The sequence below is a fragment of the Microchirus variegatus genome (assembly GCF_963457635.1).
Source record: "Microchirus variegatus genome assembly, chromosome: 5".
NCBI lineage: Eukaryota > Metazoa > Chordata > Actinopteri > Pleuronectiformes > Soleidae > Microchirus > Microchirus variegatus.
Window position 1 is genome coordinate 22,836,815 of NC_139806.1, and position 24,217 is coordinate 22,861,031.

At 40.0% G+C, this 24,217-nt stretch overlaps 1 protein-coding gene across 1 annotated transcript in view; it reads left to right on the forward strand.

The window, feature by feature from the left end:
* Positions 1 to 20,690, forward strand: part of dlg4a (discs, large homolog 4a) — a gene marked incomplete at both ends in the record, with an annotated part of 74,406 nt that extends 53,716 nt beyond the window's left edge. The window contains 17 exons of the mRNA XM_083890344.1: positions 9,767 to 9,817; positions 10,324 to 10,448; positions 11,432 to 11,601; positions 11,783 to 11,919; positions 14,194 to 14,338; positions 14,551 to 14,686; positions 14,871 to 15,027; positions 15,128 to 15,230; positions 15,530 to 15,644; positions 16,986 to 17,162; positions 17,405 to 17,447; positions 17,986 to 18,046; positions 18,150 to 18,251; positions 18,412 to 18,584; positions 18,742 to 18,854; positions 18,939 to 19,030; positions 20,584 to 20,690. Of these exons, the coding sequence (XP_083746470.1) occupies positions 9,767 to 9,817; positions 10,324 to 10,448; positions 11,432 to 11,601; positions 11,783 to 11,919; positions 14,194 to 14,338; positions 14,551 to 14,686; positions 14,871 to 15,027; positions 15,128 to 15,230; positions 15,530 to 15,644; positions 16,986 to 17,162; positions 17,405 to 17,447; positions 17,986 to 18,046; positions 18,150 to 18,251; positions 18,412 to 18,584; positions 18,742 to 18,854; positions 18,939 to 19,030; positions 20,584 to 20,690 (2,007 nt within the window). The remainder of the gene's footprint in view (positions 1 to 9,766; positions 9,818 to 10,323; positions 10,449 to 11,431; positions 11,602 to 11,782; positions 11,920 to 14,193; positions 14,339 to 14,550; positions 14,687 to 14,870; positions 15,028 to 15,127; positions 15,231 to 15,529; positions 15,645 to 16,985; positions 17,163 to 17,404; positions 17,448 to 17,985; positions 18,047 to 18,149; positions 18,252 to 18,411; positions 18,585 to 18,741; positions 18,855 to 18,938; positions 19,031 to 20,583) is intronic.
* Positions 20,691 to 24,217: the final 3,527 nt, after the last annotated feature.

A 24,217-nucleotide genomic window follows, 5' to 3' on the forward strand; every position in this document is an offset into this window, starting at 1 on the left:
TTGCAGGACAGGCTGAAACCTGTAGGGGTCAGTGTGACACTGTGCAGCAACTTTCATCACCTTGAAAATATAGCAATGTTGACAGAAAGACTTGGCCTCATGTGCCATGAATTAATCACATGATTTTAGTTTTTTTGTCTGTCTTGCAAAAACAAATACCAATAGCAGAGGATTTAGTACTTAAGCACCAAATAAATAATAATCAAATTATTTAGTTAAGTAATAATAGCAAATCAGAAAACAAAAAAATAATTAAGAGACACGGGATCATGAGTAATCTTTTAAATTGTTCCGTCCAAATCTCTGCTGAACAAATGAAGTTACTCTTGTACATCACTTCTGCTCACACTGACCTTGAACGCATCCCGTCCAACAGTGTCTGCTCATAATTCATAATTACACTGTTTACTATTACAGGACATCTGCAACCTTCAGTGTAAAGTCATCAACAAATGTGTCTTCTTATGTATTTCATTCACACAAGTGCATACTTTCTTCAGCCAGCATATGCATGCTTTCAATTCACCACACTGGTCTGTATTATATGTTGTTTTTGTACTGTCTGAAAGATGCATTGCAGTAACGCCTGTGTGTGTGTGTGTGTGTGGATGTCCACGCAGCCGCTGTGCCTGTGTGGTTGTCATTGATGTGTAGGTGGTGTCGTCAGTCTGTCTCTTTATTGCGTTAATGGCATGAGGTTTGCCAGTACCACTCCAGGCCCTCACTGATTTATGGGTAGGATTGTCTCTGGAAGCTCTGCGACGGTTTGGCAAAGTAAGCGGAGGTCTTTGGGTTATGTACATGATTTAGCAAAGAGGTGCTTCAGCTTCAAATGACATATATTAAAAAAAAAAAAACTTAGAGTGTAATGTAATTAGGAAGATTTTTATTCACACTGTGCAGAACTTCTGTATTGATCGGTTCTCACATTAATGAATCTTGCTGCCTCGAACACTGTATAGGACTCAATAAGTCTTCTGTATTATGCTCTCTTATGTGGCTTCATAAATTTCAGAGGGGGTGTGATGAAAGTCTTTTTGACTGCAAATACAAAGTCAAAATACATTTCGTATAAACTGGATTTAAAGAAACAAATTTGAGCTTTTTACAGTGTGTAAAATTAAGGTGAAATCCTTTTTGTTTTGGCAGGAATTGAAGGCAAAATAATTGAACTTCGTTGTATCAGTGTGCAATGATATGATTGTATGAATTGTTTTTCATTTTCCCAGAATACAACGATTCAACCATGCTTAGAGTAGCCTACAATAGACACTAAACTAAACATCTGAGATTTGTTGCTAAATGAAGGATGCATAGGTTCTCTAGATAGGACAGAGCTCCAGCGACCTTAGCAGCAAATTCTATAGGAATCCATGTCGTGGCTGAGTTTACGATGCATTCAAATTCCACATATTGTGTTTGTGTGTCAGTCTCTGAAGAATTTGGAAAAACATACTGAAAAAATAATCAGTATAGCTCAAATGCTGACAGCTCAGCCACAGTGCTATAGCAAATGAACGATCGATTCAATTTTTTGGGGGGGGCTCATGATATTACATTTCTATTTAACCTTCAACTGAAGAGCTGGGTGTGAACAACAGCAGGCACAATGTACTTTAACTGACTACTTCCACTGGTCCCAGTTTATGTTGCAATCCATTTAAATGAAAAACACCAGTATATCATGTTTCACCACAGCCTTTACACAATACTATTTTGCACAAGTCTTCTTCAGACAAAACAGTCAGCCCATACAATCATACAAGCAATCGTTTTTAATGCATGGATTCAATTAATGTTTTCCTTTTTCCCCAAGAGTCCTCAATTACACCCTCCCCTCTCTGCTCTGCACTCTTGTCTGGTTGGTATCTGATTTCTATCTTCATTTTCTCCGTCCTCCTTAGTTTTCTTTAATAAATGTTTAAATATGTCCCTGCAGCTTTGGTGTAATTACTGTGCAGCAGCAGCAGCTCAGGTCCTTCGGGAAGGAGAGGGAAGCAAGACGAAGGAAAAAAATATATATATATATGCACTCAGAAAGAGAAGGAGAGAGCTGTTCATGTTGTATGCTGGAGTAAGACAGATAGAGAGGGCCTTGTGTTTGGAAGGGTGAGAAAATGAGTTGGATAGATGGAACATCAGCTGCCAGCTTGTCCTTCAGTCTGTCCTAAGTCTGTTAAGTGTGCATGCCTCTGTGCTCGTATGTGCATATAACGTATAGCACATTTTTGATCAGCTCTTTGTCAGCAGAAGAGACATTAAAATGACTAACTTAAATACTCTGGCGTCAAGCTATATTTTCCAGCATTAGTGCTACTATTGGGGTTTCACTGACCTGACTTAAGCCCAATTTATACTTCTGCGTAAAGTGCTCTGCGTAGGTTACGCAGAGACTCGGCGTCGACGCAGAGCCTGTCGAAGAGCCTCTGCGTCGTCTCCGACTGCACGAAATATTTTTTAAGTGTCCGTCACTCCGTCAAGGGACAACGGAGACGGCAAGAGCTGCGATTGGTCCTCAGGACAGGCCGAGCTAAGCTGCTCTGTGCCGGCTCACAGTGAGCACCGAGCGTCCACAGACGCGGAGCTGATCCCCGCCGATAACGCCGCTGCCAAACTATAAATACGTCATATCTTAACACACACAGCACATGTTTAGACTCTAAATTGCCAATTTCTCGCCTCAAATTATCTTAAAACTGCGTTCCGTCACATAGAAAAGTGAGAAATGGCTACTGTTTCAACAACAGTCTTTATCTCTCTTTCTTTCTCGGACGCCATTGCTCACTGTAGCCTGAAGCAGAACAACCTTGCGCAGCGACCCCTACTGATCGGGCGGGACATTGCAGCTCGTTTCCGTCCGTGGTGACGCAGACGGATAACGCATACGCAGTCGGAGAAGTTTAATGTGGCCTTTACTAGAACCTAGACTCTGAATACGGTTACCCTGAAAATAGAGGAGTTTGAAGTGAATAGTTTGACTGCTGGCTCTGTTTTTGTTTGAAACCTCCCATATTATCATCTGTTCAGACAGAAAGACCTTTGAAAACAATGACGCAGTTACACACTCTCACTTCTTGATCGGGAACATCTCGGCCATCAATTTTTCTTCTTTGTCGTACTAAGAAACAAAGCAATGGACTGCAGAGACAGTCATCCTTCTGTTCACGCCAGCACATGCATGCAAGTGATGCACTGTGCATTTTTAGATGTGTCATGCAGAGCTTTAAAAATGCCATTATTTAATGAAAATGTAGTAGCATTTTGTAGTCTAAGATGAGACAGGCCAGTCTGAGCTGCTTGTCCTTCTACGTTCAGCCAAAGAACAATTCCTCCCCCCGCACATCACCACCATCGACATTATACAGAGAGACAGCTAAGTAATTGCCATCAAACTTTCCTGCTCGCTCTCCTTTCCCTTGGCAGTGGGATGGGAGGGGTACAGTACAGAAGCAGCAGAAAATATGAACTGCATTTTCACTGAGCACAGACCAGTAAAAGGGAGGCACCGCTATCACAGTCCACTGCCACGGATGACAAAGAACGGAGGGATCCATTTGTAAATGCCTTTTTTTAAAACTCTGGATGGATGATTTCTGAAGACAGGACAAGTGCGTCTCGGCGGGTTTTTATTGGCGATGAGTCATTTTTATAATTCGAGCCTTGGGTTGGCGGATGATTATGGGCTTCCTCAAATGAAGTCTTACCTACTCAGCAAGAAAAGGATGCTAATTTGGCTGTGCCTTCACTGCGACTCTGAATTAAAAATTGTACAAAGGTACATCCTTTGTCATACTATTTTTAAATATTATGTTGTATTTAGATTGAGTGGAAAGGAAAAGTCTTTAATTTAGGTGATCTGGATGCTTTGAGGTCTCTGAGTGACTGTTATGGCAGGGCCTGGACCTAATGTCTCACTTTATGACAATGCCTTTGTTGTCCTTTTTGAAAGGAGACACTTGCAGAGCTTACTCTAACTCTTGCAGACACACTCTCACGTTGTGTGTATTGCTCATTTTGGAAGCAATCAGGGTTTGTTGCCCAGTATCAACTGTGGGACAGTGTTTTCAATTTTGGCCCTTGAAGCAGAATGTTCATGTCAGTGTGGTACGCCAAAAAGATGGGCTGCCGCCTCCTCAACAATGTGCGGAAAGTCAAGAAACGTCGGCATCATAAGATGGTATGCAATTTAACTATCACTGTAGCTCAATGTACCATAGAAATGTTCATGAAAATCTCATTGCGATTACTAGAAAATGCTAAATCTAGACTGTTATGTTATTACTGTGGAACTAAGATACAAAGGTTATGTTGTAAAGCTAGCACAGATACACATTTCAGGGTTAAGACTGGATACACGATCAGGCCTGTGACAGAAATTTTAATCACAGGCCTTAGGTCTGGGAAATCAAATGTGGTAATACTAATCTAATCCTACTTGGGCTGTGTGTGGGTTGCCATGATATGTTCCTGAGGCAACCCAAGTGTGGTCAGTGGTCAGTCTGGAGCCGATAATGCTTGCTGATGTATTAAAAAAAACATCACTTTTTATTCAATCACATACGAATTGATATAGTTTGACATTGCGTATTTCCCTAGAGGTCACTGTCTTGTTTATTGAACAGTTGGCTTTTACCTGTTAAAGGCTCTCCAGCTGCTGCATGCTGTGTACAAACACTAAAGCTTCTAATGCAATGATTGGTTTGAGTCCAAAACAAAAAACGCTCATCAGCTTCACCAATTATATCTGCACACTATCTCAAAGGTTAAAGGTAACACATGGTGTTTTTAGTATTCTTTATGAAACTGATGACTGTCATTTTAAAACCAAAAAATGTCTCTCCAGGTAGTGGCGTGAGGTTGCACAGAATTTGAAGATGCACAGAGCAGCAAAGGTTGATCCGATGATTTGAACATCTTCTGGGTCATTTAGCAAGAAGGAGAGGTTACAGTATGCAGCAGTACGCAGCTACAGCCTGAAACACAGCCTGAAGCTTTGTGCTTTTCCATAGCTTAATTGCCAAGACTAACTCTAATTATTATATTAAACACACTGCTTCACACTTGCGCTGCATGGCGTCTTGCCTCAGTACATTGTATGCATGGAAAAGAAAAAAGTGTGTGCCTTGTTACCAAAATAGCAACTGAGCGTTGGATGCTATTCATCGCTACTTTACACTTCAAGATGGGTACCGAATGGAATGGATACCGAACCCAAAAGCTTAATGGACTCTGGGGCTACATTTTGAAATACCACAGTAATTCAAAGTATCGTACAACTAAATGAATTGAGAAAATAATCAACCTAGTTAATTGATTGTAAAAACAAACATCAGTTGGAGCCCTATGAACTGTATATGGATTCATGAGAATGTTTTAAATTCTGGAGGTGCAGGCCTGTAGAGACATGGCAGAGGACACATTAGCTGAATAGGTAGTGCTAAAATATAGGTGGGCAACAGCAGCCAAACACTGTAAATTCTCACAACCCTGATGTCCAAAGACTTGACAGGGCAAAGAGAGGGAGAGAAGGTTCTGTCCAAATCCCCACAGGGGAAAAAATGTCTGTACTTGAATTTCTGCTGGCTATACTCATTATTTCAGTCTCTAGATAAGGATGAATTTGACATGATGTTCAGCAGCATGGCCCGTTGGACACAGCTACATGGTGGAGCTCAGCACAGGCAACTTTTAGCAAATTCCTTGTTAGAGCAGATACTGTTTATGTCTGATGTGAATTCAACGATATACATAGGGTGTTTTTGTGATGTGATTTGGGTTAGTGATACTCGTATTTAAAGGGGACATATTATGCAAAATCAACTTTTTAATCATTTAAATCCTTATGTACTCCTCAGTCTAAGTACAGAAGATGAGACTTCCGCACTCATTGGGACGTCACAATGCGCTAAATTCCTGGAATTGTTGTCTCGCGGAGCTCCACTTCACTCTGTGAAACACTCGAGAGTCCTGGCGAGGGCAGCGGTATCTGAAAACCGGATGTCCACAAAAAGTTCTATTCTTGGCTCCACAGTGCAGCACAGAGTCCTACACAAACTTCCAGCCTCAGAGGATTTATCTGTCCAGTGGATACATGTTATATATGACGGCAATGTGCCTGCTAGAGTCTGCAAATGATCACTTTTCCAAATGCTAACTGCTGTTAGCTCCCAGTAGCCTCTGTGGCTGATGTCATTTCCTGTCCCTTAAGTTTCGTTTTACTTTGTTTTAAGGTGGACCTTTAAGGTGGACCTAAAGAGATACTAGTTAGGGGGTTCTGAACAGGGCTGTTTTGGCAGGGTGATTGAACTGCTGTGGTGCTTTATCCTTATGGTATTTTGACCAAAGCATGTTCATTAGGACACCAGGAACTAGTTTAACTTGGAGAAATAGGGTATAATATGTCCCCTTTAAATCAGAATGAGCTAATATCATTTTCATTTCTTACACGAGAGGCTGCAATTAGCAGAAGCTTGATGTTATCATTTGAGAGGTTGTTTAAAAGTAATAGGTATTATTGCACAATTGTCATAGGATCATATATTGATATATTAGGGCGCCAGTAGCTTGGTGGCAGAGCGAGTTGTCTTTCAACTGAGAAGGTTGTGGGTTTGATTCCTGGCTACCCAAGTCTACATGCCGATGTGTCTTTGAGATGAAAGAAATAGTACCCAACATTCACCCACTGGTGAATGTTTATTCACCAGTGGGTGAATGGCAAACTGTAGTGTAAACAGCTTTGAGTGTTCATCACGACTAGCACTGAATAATGTAAATACAGAACTTTTAGCATGTCAACTAACTGTTTTATTGTTTGCAGTGAGCCTATAGATTACTTTTTAGGAAATTAAGAGCACATGGATACTCGACATACATACACTCTTAGAAATAAGGGTCCTTCTACAAGGGCTGAGGTTCTACCTGGAACCATTTGCTTCTGAAAAAGCCTTTCCCGTAGAAAGGATTTTTTTGAATGGTTCTTGGTAACACTAATGGTTCCAGTAAGAACCATTTTGTTTCAGAAAACCCTTTAAAACCCCTCTAAAAGTGTTTTTAAAAGGGTTCTTCCAAAAGGGAGCCAAAAGGGGTTCTCCTATGAGGACAAGCCGAAGAACCTTATATGGTTCTACTTAGCACTTTTATTTCTAAGAGTGTATGGTAGTGTTTGATGGCGTCCACTTTTAGGTGTACTACGTATTTACATTTGAAGATGGCAATTTTGCCAAACAGATAAGTTTATTTCTATAGCAAACTCAAAAACAACCTCAGTTGACCAAGTATTGTGCATACAATACAAGTACAATAATAACATTCATGCTCAAACCCTAAATATAAGCAATAGTGAAACTACTTTGAGATGTTCTATTTTTGTTGACTGTTATTTCAAGATTGTGCAAATGCAACTACATGTTTATTTCTGAGGCTATAGCCAAAGGTGGTGTTGTACTGCGCTGCATTATACTGAGAGTTGCATCATTATTTACAGTCATGTGGGAGGCAGAACATTAAAACTCCTCTGACAATCAGCTCAGTACACCATCGATGAGTAACTGCAGCACTAAAATATATAACTGAATTAACAGCTGTATGTCAGAAATATAAAAGAGCATTATAGGCCTCATAAAAGTGTAGGCTTTATGGAGCTGTTGCAGTGGGTTGTTATAGTTTGCACATGAGCAACTGATAAAATGGGACAAGTGAGTGGATAGCTCTATTTTCAAAGACAACACAAATCACTGTAATAATCTATGAAAAAAAGCTGTTCCCATGACAACTTACTCTCATTTACAAAGACTAAAAAACCCAGTAAGAAAAATGTTTAAAGTTGAGAAACCGTGTTGAGTTATGTTGTTTATTTGCATACGTGTGTGTGTGTGTCAGAGCTGTCAGGTCTGTGAAGGTCAGTGAGCTATGTTTTCTGCTGCCGTCTGCAGTTCTACATTCACTAGATGCGCAGGGTCTTTCCCATGCTAATCAGCATGATACAGAGCAATGACAGAAATAATAAATACAGAAGCTTAGTCAGACTGTGTCCTACGCAGATCACTGCACATAATTGTGTATTACATCTTCCAGTATCAGCTACGCTGATGAGAGTAAAACCCGTAAAGAAGCACAGAGAAAGGGGATTAAGATGTGTGTTGTGGCACGCGACCAAGAAACCCAAACCAATCATGTCCTCTCATCAACTTGGTTTCATATCTAGTCTTTTCCTAAATCACAGTGTTCCTCATAAACAACCTGCTCACAGGTTCTGTGTGCAAGAATTAGTGACATCTACTGGAGAGATTACAGACTTTAACAAGGCACAAGATGGATGCCACCCAACTGTGTTTTATTGTAAAGGGATATTACACAAAACACAAACATACTTAGGGGTAGTTTATTGGATTTCTTCCACTTAACTCTCCTAAATATTGCACACAAGCGCTCTGTGAAGATATTCAGAGTAAATGTGCTGTCTGTCACTGGTTTTGATTGTCCATCATCCTCTGAGTGTGATGGGAGAATGCTACCATAAGTTGTCAACAAGGCTGTAAAGGAATCGCTGATTTTTGAAACGGCTGACAGGCAGATGGCCAATAAACATGTCCACACAATTCAATAAAAAGCCATTTAGCATGAGTAATACCACACAATATGACGTGATGTGGTGTGACATACAATGTTGTTGTCAGTCAGCACTGAAAGACCTTTTGAATCCTGAGGCAGCTGAATTCAGGAGAACGCTGTAATGCTGTAATAAAAACCAGCTTGAATGATACCTGAGAACAAGAGTTTGTACAAAAACCTGAAGGCTCACATGAATTATTTCTGTGTCCATCATACTGTGCATGGAGTGGATAATAAAAAATGGCTCTTGAGCAGCGCTCGCTATCCTTGAGCAGAGTGACAACCATAGCAGAGTGAGAATGGTGTTATCACAGCTGAGAGCTAAAATGGCCATCACTCTTGGCTGTGACTGTAGGTTTCGAGGATACACTGAGAGCTCATCCGGGAGATACGTCATCTGTGATTCTCTGTTTTTCTCTCTCTCTCTGTCTCTAGGGAAATACTCCTCCAGTGGTGGTGAACACCGACACACTCGATGGCTCCCCATATGTAAGGATTATGTTTGATCTTCCATGTACTGTAGTATGTTAGGCTCAATCACATGACTCATTTGGCTACTTTCACATGCAGTCTGTATGATCAGCAATTCCATTTTGTCATCTCCATCCACGTAGGTCTTTGCTCATTATATCTATCTGATGGCAGTAATTCATTTGACTAATTTTGGATTTAAATAAGAATTTTCTGTTTGACAGAACAGAAGCATTACTCATTTTGATTAAACAGAGGCAGTGAACATATTATCATGAACTGTGAGGGATTAGAGGACAAGGTTTCCCAGAGAAAAGTCTGCCATCACAGAACCATATTTTTCTGCACCACTACAGAGCTACAAAAAGTTATTTTATCTTAATGTTAAACCACACTGATCCACAGTGTGCAGTGTGTCAGAGACAAGCAAAAACGATTTTGGATTAATCTTAACGGATAGGACGTCTGGTCAAGCGATACTTAAAGTAGATTTTAGTGGTTCTTATGTTGCGTTCAGGTACTGATGGGAACTTTCCCAGTACATGACTTGAGTCAGTTAACAAACGCAACAAAAAAAGGTCAAGCTGAACCAATGTAAGCAGACATTCTGATTTAGACTCTTATGTTGGGCTTGAAAATTACATTTTCTCTCTTGACAATATGAACTAACATCTGTTTCTGACAGGTAAATGGGACAGAAGGTGAAATCGAGTATGAGGAAATCACACTGGAGAGAGTGAGTCTGAGAAACAACTTTACTGGGCATGATTATTGGATTATTTGATTATTCACTTGGTTGTAAAAAGTCTTGGGCTGCAACGACTATTCAATTATTAATCCATTACTAAATTAATCGTCAGCTATTTTAATAATCGTTGAATCAATTTGAGGGTTTTTTTTCAATAACTAAAGCAGGTTTTCTGATTTTTCATCTTTTTAAAAGTGAATATTTTCTGGGTTCTTTGGAAACAAATCAATGAAACTGATTTTTATTTTGTTTGGTAAACACAGATCAACATTTTTCAACATCTTTATAAACCAAACGTTTACTCGATTAATCGAGGAAATAATCAACAGATTCATAGATTTTGAAATGAATTGTTATTTGCAGCCCTATTCCCTTTGAATACTTTGAATAGCATTGTTTAATTGAAATGCCAATCTTTAATAATAAGTGACGTCAGTCTTGATCTATTCAAGAAAACATGACGCATGTAGTTATGTCTGTCATCATTACCGCAGGGTAACTCAGGCCTGGGCTTCAGCATTGCCGGGGGAACAGACAACCCCCATGTGGGCGATGACCCCAGCATCTTCATCACCAAAATCATACCTGGAGGAGCTGCTGCTCAGGACGGACGGCTGAGGTAACCAAGTTACAGTGAACACAGAAGCCTGGACACGATGCACTACATTCCCGGGGGGGAAGTACATATAAAATCCAATTCAAAACTCCCAGAGGAAGAACAGAACAGACAAATGCAAGTTTCAGCTTTGGAGTTTAAAGTTGGTCTATTAATGCCCATTTATGCAACATATCTAAATAATAATTATAATTTACATTACATTTTACATTCATAATTTCACATTTAGAGAAACAGAATCTGACCATGTTTGCCAAGTATTAGTGCATGAGACTCAACAAATGAATTAAACATTAAAGGGGAAACATAAAAACATTGCAGTAGTAAGTAGATAGCTGGTGCAGATGGTTTCAGCTGGTTAAACATTACACATTGTGTATTCGCAAGTGGTGCATGAAAGCAGGTAAACAAGTGAAGTATTATAGCATATATTAAAGGTTGGATCAGAATACATAAAGACTGTATAGACCAAGTAAAAGGCACATACGGTGCATATAATATGCTCAAGATGTCAGTAGCTATTGGTTTGGGGGCTCATTTTTTAATTTCCCATATCATCTTTTTTTTCGGACTGTAAAATGAATTTTAAATGCATGAATGTAATCGCGATAAGTGCAGTTTTTAGACCCTCCGAGGAAAACAGTCTACTGCTTTAAATAGCTATTTTAATCAAAAATCCTGCTTAAAAATCAGCTTCTCTTCTACACACAGCATGTACAGTAAGTCACTACGTACAATTCACACACAGAGAGCTAGACTCTAGCTAACCATTGAGCTAGGATCAACCAAACAAGTTTTTCTCTCTTGAATATTGACATCTGGGAGAAAAGCAGATCCCCCACAAACCAATAATTGATTATTATTGACAGCTCATGACCACATGTGGTGGAGGATTACACCCGATATTCTGCACCACAACATAAACTCATGCTGAATTGTCACTCTCCCTCCCACTCTCTCTGTCTGTCACCCTCCCTGTTTCTTAGTGTGAACGACTGCATCTTATTTGTGAATGATGTTGATGTGAGGGAGGTGACACACAGTCAAGCTGTGGAGGCTCTCAAGGAGGCAGGTGCTATCGTCCGCCTCTATGTTCTCCGCAGGAAACCCGCAGCTGAGAAAGTCACTGAAATCAAACTCATCAAAGGGCCTAAAGGTATGTGGGAGTATGGATCGTTGTACAAGCCACCAACAATTCTGTGTGTGCTCAAGGATGCTTTATAACAGGCTAAGCTTTACCCTCTGGATTTAACAAATCTGCTCTGCATTAACACAGAATTCCTTACACTGTCTCTCTCTCTCTCTCTCTGCCTTTCTCGTTGATATCGTTCTCTCAGGATTGGGTTTCAGCATCGCCGGAGGGGTGGGAAACCAGCACATACCAGGAGATAACAGTATCTATGTCACCAAGATCATCGAAGGCGGGGCTGCTCATAAAGATGGCCGTCTGCAGATCGGGGACAAGATTTTAGCAGTCAGTCAATCACACGTAAAAAAAATAATAAATGTGCCCACACACATTCTGTACATGATGACTCTCACCTCTTTAGCAAACATACATATTCAGGCACACATTCACACTCACACAGTCATGTATCTTCTGCACTGAAGTATAAAATACAGCTGTTATTTCCATGGCTCTGGTTTAACATGCAAGTCGATGTGTAGGCAGGGATAATGTTTAAGTATAACCACAGTGAAATACAAGCAGCACTGCACTGCCATCTGCTGGAGAACAGGGAGGCTTTCACATAGCAGCATATGACAAGCTCAATGATGGCAACTTCAAAATGGTGTTTATTTATTTATTTTAATCATCTGATCTAAATAATGCTTTGTCTCTAAATATGATGATATGGCAACATGCTTATGTCATTAAGGAAATACAATTACAATTTATTGTATTCATTTATAAGCAATAGTCCTCGTAAACACACATCTGTGATGGCAAATAATAGTTAGAAAGATCCAGCCTCGATAAATCGCACTGAGTAATGCTATGATTATATAGTTTATCTTTCTGTCTTATCTGTCTAACTCAAATCTGGTGATGTGTTACAGTGGGCTAGCTATTATTAATTGAGGAATTATGTCACAAAATTTAATAAAATGAAAAAAAGGATCTATTATCAGAATAGGATTAAAGACGCCAAATTAGACAGCAGGAAAATATGGACTACAATTAATGACCTAATGGGAAGGAAAACTAAATCAACAATATCTTTTTTGGAGGTGGATGTCGTTTTTATTACTAAACCTATTGATGTTGCTTATTATCTAAGTCAGTATTTTAGCAATAAAATTCCAAAATTTCAAGATGGTATGGACCTGAGACATGAAAACCTTTCTCATAATGTATAATGAGTGGTAGATCATGTAAATTTAGATTAGAAAAGGTTCGTGCAGTAACAGTCCGAAAAAAAAATAGAACAAGTAATGAAAAACCTTCGGGTGTCAACAACCTTGATGTGAAACTACTAAAACCTGTGGCTAACCTGATTGCCTTACCAATTTACCATATCATTAATTTAACTTAGGAGAATGTGCTTGTCCTTTAAAATGGAAAATATCTAAAATTGTGCAATTCGTTAAGAACGATAAAGAGTCACGAATAAAGCAAATTCATAATTTATTATTAAATATATTAAGTTGCTGTGGTTTTGAAAGGCCTGCTTTGGCATGGATGAAGAGTTATCTCACTAACAGGGAATACACTGTCAATTTTAAAGGTAGTTTTCCAGAGATGAGATCGATGAATTCTGGAGTGGGTCACTCTTATTCTCAATATTTATGGCAATAAATGCTGATTATTCTTCTGTATATGCGTCTAACTAAGTAAACTCTTGAATAATGAATTAGAGTTAATTGAGGAATGAGTCAGGGTTAACAAAACGGTTCTAAATACAGAATATACTAAAAGTAAATATAGGAATTGAAGATATTGAACAAGTAATAGAAGTTGCGCTACTGGGACTCATAACTGATGATAAAATGTCTTGGAATAGACTTATAGACCAAATGTTAGTAAAAATGGGCAGAAGTATGGCTGCTGTAAAGTGTTGTAGGAAGTTATTGCCAAGTTGGTTAATTAAAAAATGTGTACAGGTATTAGTATTATTGCAGTAGGATTAGGGTTCAGTTATTTGGTCCAACACGATAGAGACTAATCTAAACAAACTGCAAGTTGCACAGAACAAAGCAGCGCGCTTTGTAATTTGCTGTCCATACAGGACAAGAGTAAGTTTAATAAATAATAGTTTGGACTGGTTAAGTGCGTAAAGTAGGTTACACTATTCTTTACTTAGTTTTATTAGAAATATGGTTTTGAGTATATGCTGATTTTTGTGTAACGTATTTTTATTTTTGCTTTTTTCTTGTTGGTTTGTTGTATTTTAGTTGTAATGTGTCTAAAAATTAGGTATGTTTGTAAACCAGCTAATGTAAGATTGTTATGAAATTGAGACCCCAGAAAGAGAGAAACTGTCTAAGACGGAAGTTAATGAGGATCTTAATAAACAAACACACAAACCTAAAATAACGTTTTACAGTGCAGTTAGTTGATCCTCACTGCTCTATCATTAACATTCATTGTATTGTGCCTCTTCACATAGGCAGCCGATCACTCGCATAAACTAATTGCTCTACAAAAGTGACAAAAATGTAGATCTAAAAATACTCAGAGTTTAGAAAAGTTGCAGTCTCCTGCTGCTAATATTGACTGATTTCCCTGCTTGCCTCAAACACTCAGGTGAACAACGTGTGTCTGGAGGATGTGATGCACGAGGATGCGGTGGGGGCTCTGAAGAACACAGCCGAGGTGGTGTACCTCAGGGTGGCCAAGCCCAACAACCTGTTCCTGACTAACTCCTATAACCCTCCAGACCTCACCAGCAGTAAGTCGCTCTTCCTGCACACTAAAGCTAAAGCTAAAGTCCTCCTAAACTAAATACAGAGGCAGCAAAGTATAATCACACACCGGTTTTTTTCCCTTTGAGCTTATTCCACCTCATAATGAAAGTTTCAACTGATACTGCATATCTTTGTGCAGCACACCCTGCTACAGGATATTATACTCAATTTTGTTTCTGTGTGTGTATTTTTCCAGCATATTCCCATATGGATACTGAACTCAGCCACCCTAACTATCTCGGCTCGGATTACCCACAAGCGCTCACTCCCACCTCACCAAGTCGATTTTCTCCTGTCCTGCATGGCATGATGGGAGATGATGATATCCCCAGGTGGGCCAACATCTGGTGACGATACATTTTTCACCTATATCACCTGTATTGGCTAACTTTTAGTGTTTACTGTATGACTGCTAATGCTATGCAGAGTTGTAGTAGTAGAAGAAGATTACCAGTGTAAGTGATAGTACGATGTATTTGTTTCTAACGTGCAGCTCTCGCCATTTGTCTTTATCAGGGAGCCTCGCAGAGTTTTGATCCACCGAGGCTCCACAGGTCTGGGATTCAACATTGTTGGAGGAGAAGATGGAGAGGGAATATTTATCTCCTTCATTCTGGCAGGAGGACCAGCTGACCTCAGTGGGGAGCTGCACAAGGGCGATCAGATCCTTAGTGTAAGGACACTTTTATGTTCATAAGGTTGTCATACATACACGTATATGTGACATTCATACTGTGTGTGTGTGTGTGTGTGCGTGTGTGTGCGCGCATCAGGTGAACGGCGTGGACCTGCGTATGGCCACACACGAGCAGGCAGCTGCGGCTTTGAAGAACGCAGGACAGACGGTGACCATCATCGCTCAGTATCGACCCGACGGTACGGCTGCAGCTACAACACAGAGCAACTCTCCACATTTATGTCAAATCAGTCAAATGTACTTCCTCCCAGATCAGTTTACTTTGTGCTTGTTTCTTAACAGTCCCAGGTGATAATTCAATAACAATATCCACCACACTATGAATTCTTCCAGTGTTACTTTCTGCCTGTAAAGAAATGTAAAACCGCTCAACATTATCACAATAGTATTCAGATTTGAAAAACCCTAAAACCTCATTACAAAAATAAATTGGAAATCTAGGAAATGGTCATTATCAGCTTGTGTCTGTCTGTTTCAGAGTACAGTCGTTTTGAGGCGAAGATCCACGACTTGAGAGAACAGTTGATGAACAGCAGTATGGGCTCTGGGACCACAACACTAAGGAGCAACCCAAAGAGAGGCTTCTATATCAGGTCTCTCACTTGCACAAAATCAGACATTTTTACTGTATAGTTGTTGAGAAATTTCTAATTAAAAGTCACATATTGGCAGGTTTTGATCGAACGATTATGAAATTTGAGATGATATAGGAAAAAAAATGTCCATAAGTTCTAGGATCACAACTAGGTTGTGTTCATGGTATCTATGACTACTACCATACAGTAGGTCAGACATTTTTACTGTACAGTTTTTGAGAAACTTGATGTTTCATGTAAATGCACTCTTTTTCCAGAAGCCTGTCCTGGCTCAGGATAAACATCCAGGGTGCGCCATGTCTTTAAAACCCATTAGACTCTTAGAAATAAGGCTTCCAAAAGGGTCCTTCTACAAGGGCTGAGGTTCTACCTTGAACCATTTGCTTCTGAAAAACCCTTTCCCGAAGAGAGGGTTTTTCAAGGGTTCTTGGCAACACTAATGGTTTCAGTAGAACCCTTTAAAACCCTTTTCCCGAATAAAGGTTTTCAAAGGGTTCCCGGTGGAACCAAAAAGGGTTCTCCTATGAGGGCAAGCCGAAGAACCTTATATGGTTCTACTTAGCATGTTTATTTCTAAGAGTGTACGGTCCAACCAACCGTCCTGTTGTTGTTGTAGTAAATTATCATTAGCATTAGCATTATCATGTGGGTGTAACATGTTTTTCTGGACTCGTGCACTTCAAAAAACAAGTTGTGTCTGGATATACCATATGGACTCGTGATCTATACGTTGGATACAACAACATGTTTAGGCCATGTCGCCATTTAGTCAAACAAGAGACATCTACAGACCATCAGGTTTTCTATTATATACAGGGTGACTATTGTAAAGCATGTTGTATAACTATCATGTGCTTTTCACCCAAGGGTTCTCATTTTTACTTATAATCCTTAATACATTTCAGAATGAAACATTAGCATTTCCGAACCAAAGATTAGCTATGTTAATGTGTTCATACACTTCAGTTATGCTATGTTGTTATTATCTGTTCAAAGACTCACTACAGCCATGCTTCCCATTGTGAGTCCTCATCGACACACCAAATATTTCCTTCATCTTTCTATAAATGTGTCTTGTGGTCAGAAAAATCATTAACTAGACGAACTCTCCTCTTGTCTGCCTTTATATTTAAATGTAAATGTGGGTTCAATACAACAGCTGTTTGTGAAAGTTAACATTCAAAGTTAACAATTGGAAGTAGTTGTAATCACATTGCATCTTGGATTTTTTTTTTTTTTAACTATTATTAATATGATGTTTTCACGTTTTGGGAAAATATAATGCAATAAGGTGTAAAGTTAATTAAAAATGCTGACTCATATTCCTTCATCCCTCAGGGCCCTGTTTGATTATGACAAGACTGCAGACTGCGGCTTCCTCAGTCAAGCACTGGGCTTCAGGTTTGGGGATGTGCTGCACGTGTTGGACTGTGGAGATGAAGAATGGTGGCAGGCGCGGAAAGTCAGTCCCCAGAATGAGGCTGAGGAGGTCGGCTTCATCCCCAGCAAGCACAGGTCAGATACATTTTTCACGGGTCAGACTATGAGAGACAGAATATGGTTAGATAACACATTTTGATATATAGAAGTAGCTGGTCAATAATTTTTACACCAGGTTTGATATAGATATTGTCTAATTAAATAAGCGCTGCATAACAGCCATGTTGAATCACAACCAGCTCCTCCTTTTTTTTCTTTTTTTTTTCTGCATCATCTCCAAATTGACACGTTATTCTGCTCCATCCTCATCCGGACAGGGTGGAAAGAAAAGAGTGGTCTCGTGTTAACACCAAGGAGAGGGTGAGTTATTTCACCAGAGGCCTGTTCCCTCTTTTTTTCTTTGTTTCTTCCTAATCGGAGTCGCACCAGTTTGCATTCCCCCCTGGGATTAATAAAGTATTCTGATTCTCCTCTGTCTTCACCTATGTTAATCTCTGACCTCGTTTCTCTTGCAGGACCATGGCCGAGACAGCTTGAGCACAAAAGGTAAATTAGTACATTTTAGTAGATTACAGATAATACAATAGTCCCGTTTATTTGCACACACATAATGCACATGTTTACATCCTGTACTATTCTCAACTGAGTATCCAATACAAGATTAATAGCTCAGTTCTACCTTTGCAGTCCTGTCTGTCGTGGTCATCTTACATTACATCTGACTGCCAAATACAAAAAAACATTGACATTGACTTCACCTCCAACACAGTAACATCGTCCCTGTTGTTGTTCATAATCGCATTTCTGATGCGTTTGAACAAAGACACACATCGACACACGTGCAGAGCTTAAATGTCTTTTTATAATGGTAAAAAGAAAGTTGGCTGAATGCCTTTGTGCTCCGTCTACAGGAAGAGATAAAACATTACAAAGTTATGAGACGGTCACCCAAGTGGAAGGTAAGGTCAATAAAAATAGAAGTGCATTTTTAAAATTGTGCTTTTGATTGCGTTCCTGTTTTTTTTTTTTAATGCTCCATTTTTCCCCCTTCCTCATTCTAAGTTCATTACGCGAGGCCCATCATCATTCTAGGTCCTGTGAAGGACAGAATAAATGACGACCTGTTGTCTGAGTTCCCTGATAAGTTTGGATCATGTGTCCCACGTAAGTAACTCTATATTTATATTTTCATGCCAGTGCTGGCACCTGCAGCCATTTCAGGGTTTTATCTGTGTAATGGTTTATCATCTCATGGAAGTAAAGACATTTTTAGGATCAAGAGTGTATATTCTGCGTTTACAGTTTTGTTCTTTTGTTCTGACAGACACCACGCGGCCAAAGCGGGAGTATGAAGTGGATGGACGGGACTATCACTTTGTGTCATCGCGGGAACAGATGGAGAAGGACATTCAGAGTCATCGGTTCATCGAGGCCGGCCAGTACAACAGTCACCTGTACGGCACCAGTGTCCAGAGTGTCCGCGAGGTGGCTGAGCAGGTGTGATATGCACAGAAACAATGACATTCATTTGCTAATTTGCTGAAACCTCCCATGGATTTTTGCCTCATTAACTGACAGTTTTGAAGTCACTAAGATAACAGTGAGCCTTTATTAATACGCCTCACTTCTTTCCCCTGCATGTGTGCACGAGCAGCAGGGGAAACACTGCATCCTGGATGTATCGGCCAACGCTGTGCGCAGGCTACAAGCAGCTCAGCTTCATCCCATTGCCATCTTTGTGCGACCCAAGTCACTGGAGAATGTCCTGTATGTACCTCACGAAAATCATGCGTGTATCTTTGATATACTGTGTGTTTTACGAAAGATTGTTTTTGTCTGTTATGTTCACAGAGAGATCAACACCCGGCTGACGGAGGAGCAGGCCAGGAAAGGAATGGACCGAGCCCTCAAACTAGAGCAAGACTTCCTAGAGTGTTTTTCAGGTAAACATATCGCAAACAGAGCATGTGATTTATAAGTAAAACATCTGGTATTCTGCACTATCTACACACTGCATCTCTACCAGGAGTGCTTTTGACAGCTATTTCAAATGTGATATGATATGAAATTGTTACATCTAATCATTTTTGTGTCTTATCGATCATTTTCACAAAATCTAAATCATGATGATTTTACTTTCATTCTTTATTAATTTCAATCAATCAATCAAATTTTATTTGTATAGCCCACAGTTTATAAAACTTAGTTTGTCTCACGGGGCTTCACAGGGTTAGTATCATCCTCTGTCCTTAGACCTTCGACCAGGGTAAGGAAAAACTACCAGGGAAAAAACCCTTATAACAGGGAAAAAAATTTAGAAACCTCACCACAGATGAGGGATCCACTTCCTCGACGGACAGACGTGCAGTAGATGTTACCCAAAACATACAATACACAATTACAAAGAATAGAAAGTAAAAAGTCTTTAAATGCCAGGATCCATCTGGATCACTGGGTTTGCCACAGCCTGTAGTGAAGGCTGTTGTGGTCAGAGACTTGGGGATGACGGAGTCCTCTTTCCTGTCCTGACCATGTCGTTCACTGGTGTCAGCAGAACTGTAAGAGATTAAAAATCAGTTAGTTATGTGCTATATGTAGATTTATGGGCTACATCTCATGGGGGTACATCGGGTAAGTGGTGAGGGTTGAGAAATTGAGGACGGGGTAGAGAAAGTGTGGCTCGTGCAAAGTCTGTGTGCTCATTCACAGTGCATGATGGGAAATTCCCCCAGCAGTCAAAGCCTTTGGCAGCGTAAGATAGACTATTCTAATCAGTTTGTGTTAGAGGTAGGTTTTCAGTCTCACCTTAAAGGTGGAGACCGAGTCAGACTGTCTGACTGAAAGTGGGAGTTGGTTCCAAAGGAGAGGAGCCTGGTAGCTAAATGTTCTACCACCTGATTCTTCTAATTATACCTACCTATTCTAATTTGAAATTCTGAGCCAATCTTAATCAAATATGCATTAGGATTTGATGATGTACATATGATGTATGTATGATGTATGTAATTCATACGGGGGTGGGGTGGGATCCTTCTTGATCCGTCTCCGCAAGGATCAATTCCTCATTTACATATTCCTGGTGTTGTGAAAAAAATGCTTCCTTGTGGGATTTTTAAAGTTTAAGAGACACATTTGGGGCAAATCACAGCAGTCGGTTAAAAATTGAATGTTCGGTTTCCTGACAAGTCCACACCAGTCTACAGTTTATGACAAAATCATGAGCGGGAACCACACGTGATATTTTATCAGCTTCTGAGTGAATATGTTGGAGACTTGGTTGGAAAGGGAAATGTGCCTTTCATATTTTCATGGAGATTTCACAAAACACTTTTATAAACTTATGATCAAACTGTGTTTTTTTTATTCATATAAACTTCCATCTCTCTTTTACTCCCCCTTTCTTTAATCTTTGTTTCTTTGTTGCCTGTGCCACATTTTTCCCTCCTCCATTCCTAACTGTTGTCCTGTCTCCCTCCCTGACATCATCCTGATGCAGCTGTCGTGGACGGGGACAGCTTTGAAGAGGTCTATCACAAAGTAAAGACAGTGATCGAGGAGCAATCAGGGCCTTACATCTGGATCCCCACTCGGGAGAGGCTGTGATGCTGCTGCCCCTCCCCACCACCCTCCAACCTCTCGTCCTCCCTGCCGCCCTCACAGCCACCCGACCGACACCACCCTCACCCTCACAGCCAAGCTAGCCTCGCCTGCCTGCCTGTCTGTCTGTCTGTCCTCCAGCGAAGTCGGTGCTTAGGCAAACATGGAGAATGACACAGAGAGACAAATGCAGAAACGGAGACAAACACAGGAAGTGACACAGCGAAGCAAAGAATGAAACCAAAAAAAAAGGAGACTCCGAGACAGATGTAAACACAGTCATGTAATTAGACTGAAAGACACATAGAGAAAAGACTTCATCAGTATTCCACTTTCATGAGGCAGGACTGAGTATTGATGTTCTTTTCACATTTAGCATTAAAATGCATCTTGGACACAAATGGGCATCGATTGCACCCAGACGTGGGAATGCAAATGTCCTCTACACAGTTGATTTTTCAATGCCAAACAACTTTGTTATATTTGTTTTGTCTTTCAATTTAGTTTTTTTTTTCTGTTTAGATACAGTTACAGTTTCCCAAGAGACAAAATGAAATTTGAGGTGAATTTCATAAGTGAATACTTAAGATTTGATGCATTTTGATGCCTGGTGTGGATCTGGACTCAAACTGGGTTTACCTCGGCACACAAGACCTTAGGTGTGAGCAGGGCTTGAAAGAGAGTAGAGAATGACCCATGGGCCAGAACCCTCCCCATCTCTTGGACATCTCACACTGAACACCTCCATTCTGCAGTCCCTGAGATGGAGATGCCCAAAAAAGACACTGGCCCCTCTTTTAATAATATCAGCTCCTGTGTTTCTGTTGTTCCCCTTCTGTCAGTTCTGCCTTGTTTCTGGACAGGGAAGTGGAGGAGGGGGAACAGGAAGACCCAGATCCTGCTGAGTCCCTCTAGACCAGGTGTCCTTTCTTGGTATAGAGTTCATGTTTTTGTGAATCTCTTCTTGGTTCTGGGTTCGAACTCAAATTTACACCTCTGTGACAAAGACTGGCATTTGCTCAGTCACCCACATTGAAAATTGTCAGTAGGCAGTATTTTGAAGCAGATGATTATAACGATAAAAAGACTCATATCAGTGCATGCTTCCTCAAAGATAAAGGAGTCAGGAGAAGAAAACAATGGAAAAATTTGACTTTAAAAAAAAAAAAAACAATTATATATATAAAGGTGAGTAAGTAGGGTTTCTTCTTCTTTGCCACCTCCTTATTTGTGAGGATATTTTGTTCAGCATGTCTCATGAAAGTAGAGAAGAAAGAGAGAGAGACGAGGTCATGTGACATGTTCATGAGAGGCCAGTCCTGAGCACAGTAGAAGCTCGGACGTCTAGTTTAGCCCCTGCTCTCTTATCCACACACACACACACTATCACACATGCATACACTCAAATTGATCCTCCGACACACACACAAACACACACACAGAGTTGTAACCTCAGCTGTAACCTAGCACACTCCACTACAGGGAGACTGGCTGTTTTGACCTGCTGGTCAGAATCCAGATGAATGTTATCTTCTCCAGGCACAAACAGCAGAGCTTTTAGCTTCATCGCTGCACTGCAGCCAAACTCACCGTTCACTCTTCCAAAAGAATCCCTCAGCCGCAGACGTACACACTGTTTCCAGTGGCCGCAGCAAAAGCCATGGCGTGTGTGTGCGTGTGCGCGTGTGTGTGCGCGTGTATGTGTGGAAACTCCCCTGTGTGGGAGGAAGTCTTCTTTTATTCCTCTCTTCCATGTTTTGTCTGCTTCTTTCTCTCTCGTGTCCACACAAATTAAAGCTAAGTCATGTTTAATGAATAAATGGCCTATATACATAACTATGAATATAAATATATATATATATGTATATCTTTTTTATGAAAATTTCTAACGGGACTAGGTCTGTAATCATCAACATCTGCAAACAATATTCCACTGATTTCTTTGGGTAATATTGCTGTTTGGTTGTTGGATTTGCTCCCATTTTATTGCTAAATGACATAACGGAATCGCTCCGGGTCGACGTAAAGCAGACCTCGCTCTAAAGCTTTGAACCGACATTTTTGGACATGTTCTTGTATATGATGACGACAAACTGAGACACATGTACAATGCAGCTGTGCGCGTGTGTGTGCGCGTTTGTGTGTGGGTGACAGGAAGGTGTGTGCTAAAATATACTATATGAGATTATCTATAGCATCATATCTTGATAGCAGTGTTTCCCAAAGTTTCTAGCATGGGGACCCACGTTTTAAAAAGTCAATTGGTGCATAATGTAGCGCCTAATAAAACCAAAATATCATTTCGGACCGCAAAAAAATCTCATGTGACCCATATGTGGGTCCGGACCCAGTCTTTGGGAATCACTGCTTTACAATGTATAATACAGGAATAAATGGTTTGTGCGTTTATGTGTGAGAAAGTGAGACACACACTCATGAAGATGTAGTGCAATATTGCTGTGATGTTATGCAATGAAGATGGTTTATACATGTGTCTAAGATTTAAGAAAAAAAAGAAGAGTATTTATAAAGTTTGCACTGATGGCATTATATGCTACAGGTTTCTGCAGGAAAAGAATTGTGAAGGAAAACGATAGGTTTTACGAGCATGTGTTTGTATTTACTTATAATTTCTCCTGAATATAAGAGTGACGGTGGAAGTATCGTTTGGAGAGAAAAAAAAAAACTCATTCACATTTAGCATTTTGTTTATTTTTGCTCAGCTGCTTCTCAGGCTGCGAATGACAAGTTTCTATTCTGTTTTTGTTTGTGATTTATTATTTATTCAGAACTGTCATCTCAAGTCTGTATATTTTTGTATTTTTATTTACATTTTTATTTCTACACTGAAGGAGCTTTTGGGTCTTGGCGAGAAATGCTGTAAATACAACGTAGTTGTTGGTGTGCTGCGTGGCTTCAGATTTAGCCGCGCAGCACTGCTGAGTCGATGCGAGTCTAGAACCCATCCGAGCCACAGCCCAGTGTAACTCCTCAAACACACACACACACACACACACACACACACACACACACACTTACATTTACACACTGAAGGAATCACAGAAACACAACCATGAATATGTTTTACAATTTCTTTATTTGAGGGTTCAATGTATTTCTTAATATCTCTCTCAGCCATCCGTATCATAGTGTGATATTCCTTATAAAAAAAATACACATTTTTACAGAAAAGACTGATTACAAACTTACAACAAAGTCAACTTATGCAGAAAAAAAATATATTTAACGATGACAATATCAAGCAAAATAAAATGTTCCAGTTCAGTGAAAGCGCTTGTTGTAAATTAGCTATAAAATAATAAAATTAATTTAAAAAATGCTTTCTGAAAATGGACTCGGCAGTCTTGTTTTTGATCGCGTTGAGGATTTTGTGTCTTATTGTTCACAGCAGCAAGAAAACATCACTACGACCAGGGGAGGGCACTCATTCTCTTCTATCTTCAGATGTTCTTTTTGCACACAGCTCCCTCTCGGCCTCTCAGCTGCATTTGCACCGACTTTCTCTGGCTTTT